Raw genomic sequence first — 3,362 nt, 5'->3', positions numbered from 1 at the left:
GCTTGTGTTGCATTTTTTTCTAAAAAAGTTTATTGTGCACGAATTAAGAGTTTTTAGCAACTTAGATCCCGTCTAGAAATAATAATATGCTGTCCACAAAACATAACAGGAGTTGCAGTGATCTCAGACACAATGAATGAATGAATATTTATCAAGTTACTCAAAGGAATTTAAGTTGTATTCTTCATTGATGTGCTTCCTGATTCTTCCTTCAGTGTGTTTCATGGCATTATGTGAAAAAATAATTTAAATAAAAAGGTGTAGTTCATAATTATGAGATTATAATTATGAGATTGCTCAGTCATAATTAGGAGAAATGTTGTTTTTTTTTCATCAGAGTGGTGGAAATGGGCTTTCCTATTAAAGCAATAGTGATCAGAATTAACAAAAATGTGCACCTAAATGTACCATTTTGTGTTTAATTAATAGAAAATACAACTCCATTTTAATTTTTAAAATTATTAAAGTAAAATCTGTATGAATATTTTTATTTTTAATGTATTTTTTATGTTATTGAACTAAATGTTTAAAAATAAATATGCATTTATATTTATAAAATATAAATTATATCTATTTAAATTATATTCATATAAATGTGTTTTATATTTTTAGTATAATTTATTCTAAACATGAATTATATTTATATGATTGTAAATATACATATATATTTGTGAATATATAAAAAAAATTAATGTAACTTTACGTATAAGTTATATATAATTAACATGTATAATTTGTATATAAATTATATATAAAGAGCAGCACATCAAATGTAATGACAATATAAAAGAGTCAGTAGCGAGACAATCAAGATAAGTTTAAGCAAGTATTGATACATATTCTAAATAAACAAGATACATTAGTATAAAATAAATAAATCCAGGGAAAAATAAGAAAAAAACACTAAACTAAACACTAAATAAATTACGTATTTTTTTTACGTATAGTTTCTGTGTACGCACACGTGACGTAATGACGTCGTTCTCATTACGGATGTAAACAGAGCTCGTCTCACATGGAGCTAAAAGCGGGGATGCCGCCGACTGTGGAGCGGTTTGTCTGTCCGGGAAAGGGGAACGGTCTCCGGGCCACAGCCAGGATCAGCCGGGGTCAGCTGGTGACCTCCGCCGAGCCGCTGGCGTCCTGTGTGTCCGGCAAACGGGCCAGAGAGGTCTGCCACCACTGCTTCACCCGGTAAGTCCGGTTCGAGTCCAAACTGTGAGGGTCAATCTCACAATGCGAGCTACTCTGTTCGGTATTTTAGCTAACAGAAGCTGTAAGCACAATCAGATTTTTGTGTTTTTTAAAGTGTATTTTTGTTTATTTTATTGTAAACTGGATCTTAGGTGTGTGTGTGTGTGTGTGTGGGTGTGGGTGGGTGTGTGTGTGTGTGTGTGGGTGTGTGTGTGTGTGTGTGTGTACTCCAACAAACCTGCTTTTAAAAAGTTGCATCGCTTCCTCTGCATGTTGCACTTTAGTTTAAATCAGGTGTTGAATTATTTTACTCGGATTAAAACCCAATGTAGTTTTTCAGTGGGTCACCAGGTGGCGCTCTTGCTCTTTGCTTAAATTTAACATTGTCGACTCGTTTGTTGTAAAGCAGCGAGTCTATTATGAAGGATTTTTGTAAAGCTGGAATTACTTAAGTCTCTTTGTGTTTCTGTGTTTCATGAATGATTCATGCTCTCAAAATGTTATTAAATAAACGACCAGGGTGTTTTGTTATCTGCGATAGATTAGTAATTACTACAGAACTAGATTATGTTGAGCCTAATGTGGAAATTCTGAAACATCTTTGTTTTATCTTGAAAATTTCAGAGATTTGATCTAAAAAATCTCTGTGTTTTTTGGTGGAAATGTTCTCTTTTTTTCTATCTACAATGGACCCAGTGCGCCGGAACACAACATAATAACAGAAGAGAAAAGTGAGTAACTGAAGGAGTTCGAAAAGTCAAAAATCTGCTAGAAATAAAAGAAAATTTTAGATTAATTTCAGAAATGTTCTAGAAGAAACAAGAAAATTTCTGAGTTGGAAAAGATGAAAAATTTCTATAAAAAAATAACCTCAGATTAATATCAGAAAATTTCTAGAAAAAACATGGAGTATGAAAAGTCAAAAATTGTATTTTACATTTTTTTATTTTCTAATTTTTCCTTGGTTTATTTTAGTTTTAGGTTTTTGAAAATGTGTGAGTTTTGGGTGGAAATTTTTTTTCTACAATGTCCCTTATATGCTGTCATAGTTCAGTTCAGTCAGTCAGTTTAACAAAGAAAAACTGTTAAAAGCATTCATTATTATTTTTATTCATATTCTGGTATTTTCACATTTTTAGAGTAAATTGCGTAACAGGAAATGAGAGGTGATTAAACTCCATGAGACATGTACCAAGGATGCTTCATCTGCCTCCTTTGTATTTTTTTGCTCTGCTTCGTCTCACTTTTCTCACTATTGAAATTTGTCCATCTGGATTCTTAATTGCTTCTTTTCAAACCCTTCAAACCCTCTTAATCTCTGAGGTAAAGTTATTTATCCAGGACAGAAAAGACTGTTCTGATTTCTCCCTTGGAGCGTCACATGAACAAGTGGATAAATTACTGAGGCTTTAATAGTGCACATGTAATACAGTCACAGTAGCAATCAAAAGGTAATTCTCATGTCTATTTTAAGCTCCTTTCAGAATGAGATGTTTTAGGGCGTCTTGTCACTTTAAATCCGAGTAAGCTGCTGCTGGCCACGCCCCCCAACTCAATGTTTACGTTCACACATAAAAAGCTCTGCAAAGATATGGACAATTATACAACTGTACATCTTTGAAAAGCAGAAGTAGAGCCTTCTGCACAACCAACAAGAATGCAGCGCATACAGCGGTAAAACCAGCTGACCAAACATGCTGGTGCTCAGCTTGGGTTGCTAGGTGATGGGTGAAACTCTGCTTTGGTTGCTAGGTAACCAGCCTGGGGTTGCTAGGTGAGGGGCAGTGCCTGCTGATTTGTGACGTTACATTCAGAAGGTTTTTGAAACGGCTCGTTTTCCAGACACCAAAAAAATCCAGACCCAAATGGAAGCATGAAAACATTCAAAATATGAATTTTACATAATAGTTCCCCTCTGAAGTCATGAAGTGATTCTTTAAATTCTTCTTTTGGATTGTTTTGGTAGAGAGCATAATTTATAGTTTCATCAGTTTTAGCTAGATGTTATTTTTTTAAATACTGTGTTAACTTTCAGCAGGTAATATGCCATGTAGACCTTTGAAAAAGCTACACTTATGCAGAGAGACAATGTAGCTTTTATTACTCCTGCAGTGGTTATGAAAAACAAGGAAGTGAATCTGCTAATGGAGACGAGTCGGCCACTCGGC

At 34.1% G+C, this 3,362-nt stretch overlaps 1 protein-coding gene across 1 annotated transcript in view; it reads left to right on the top strand.

Moving 5' to 3' along the window:
* The first annotated feature begins 968 nt into the window (after positions 1-968).
* smyd3 (SET and MYND domain containing 3) overlaps positions 969-3,362 on the top strand; it is a 74,077-nt gene continuing 71,683 nt past the window's right edge. Inside the window, 1 exon segment of the mRNA XM_032560955.1 lies at positions 969-1,194. Within this exon segment, the coding sequence (XP_032416846.1) occupies positions 1,016-1,194 (179 nt within the window). The 5' untranslated portion in view covers positions 969-1,015.

The sequence above is a fragment of the Xiphophorus hellerii genome, chromosome 4 (assembly GCF_003331165.1).
Source record: "Xiphophorus hellerii strain 12219 chromosome 4, Xiphophorus_hellerii-4.1, whole genome shotgun sequence".
Taxonomy (NCBI): domain Eukaryota; kingdom Metazoa; phylum Chordata; class Actinopteri; order Cyprinodontiformes; family Poeciliidae; genus Xiphophorus; species Xiphophorus hellerii.
This window is presented reverse-complemented; position numbering and strand designations above follow the sequence as displayed.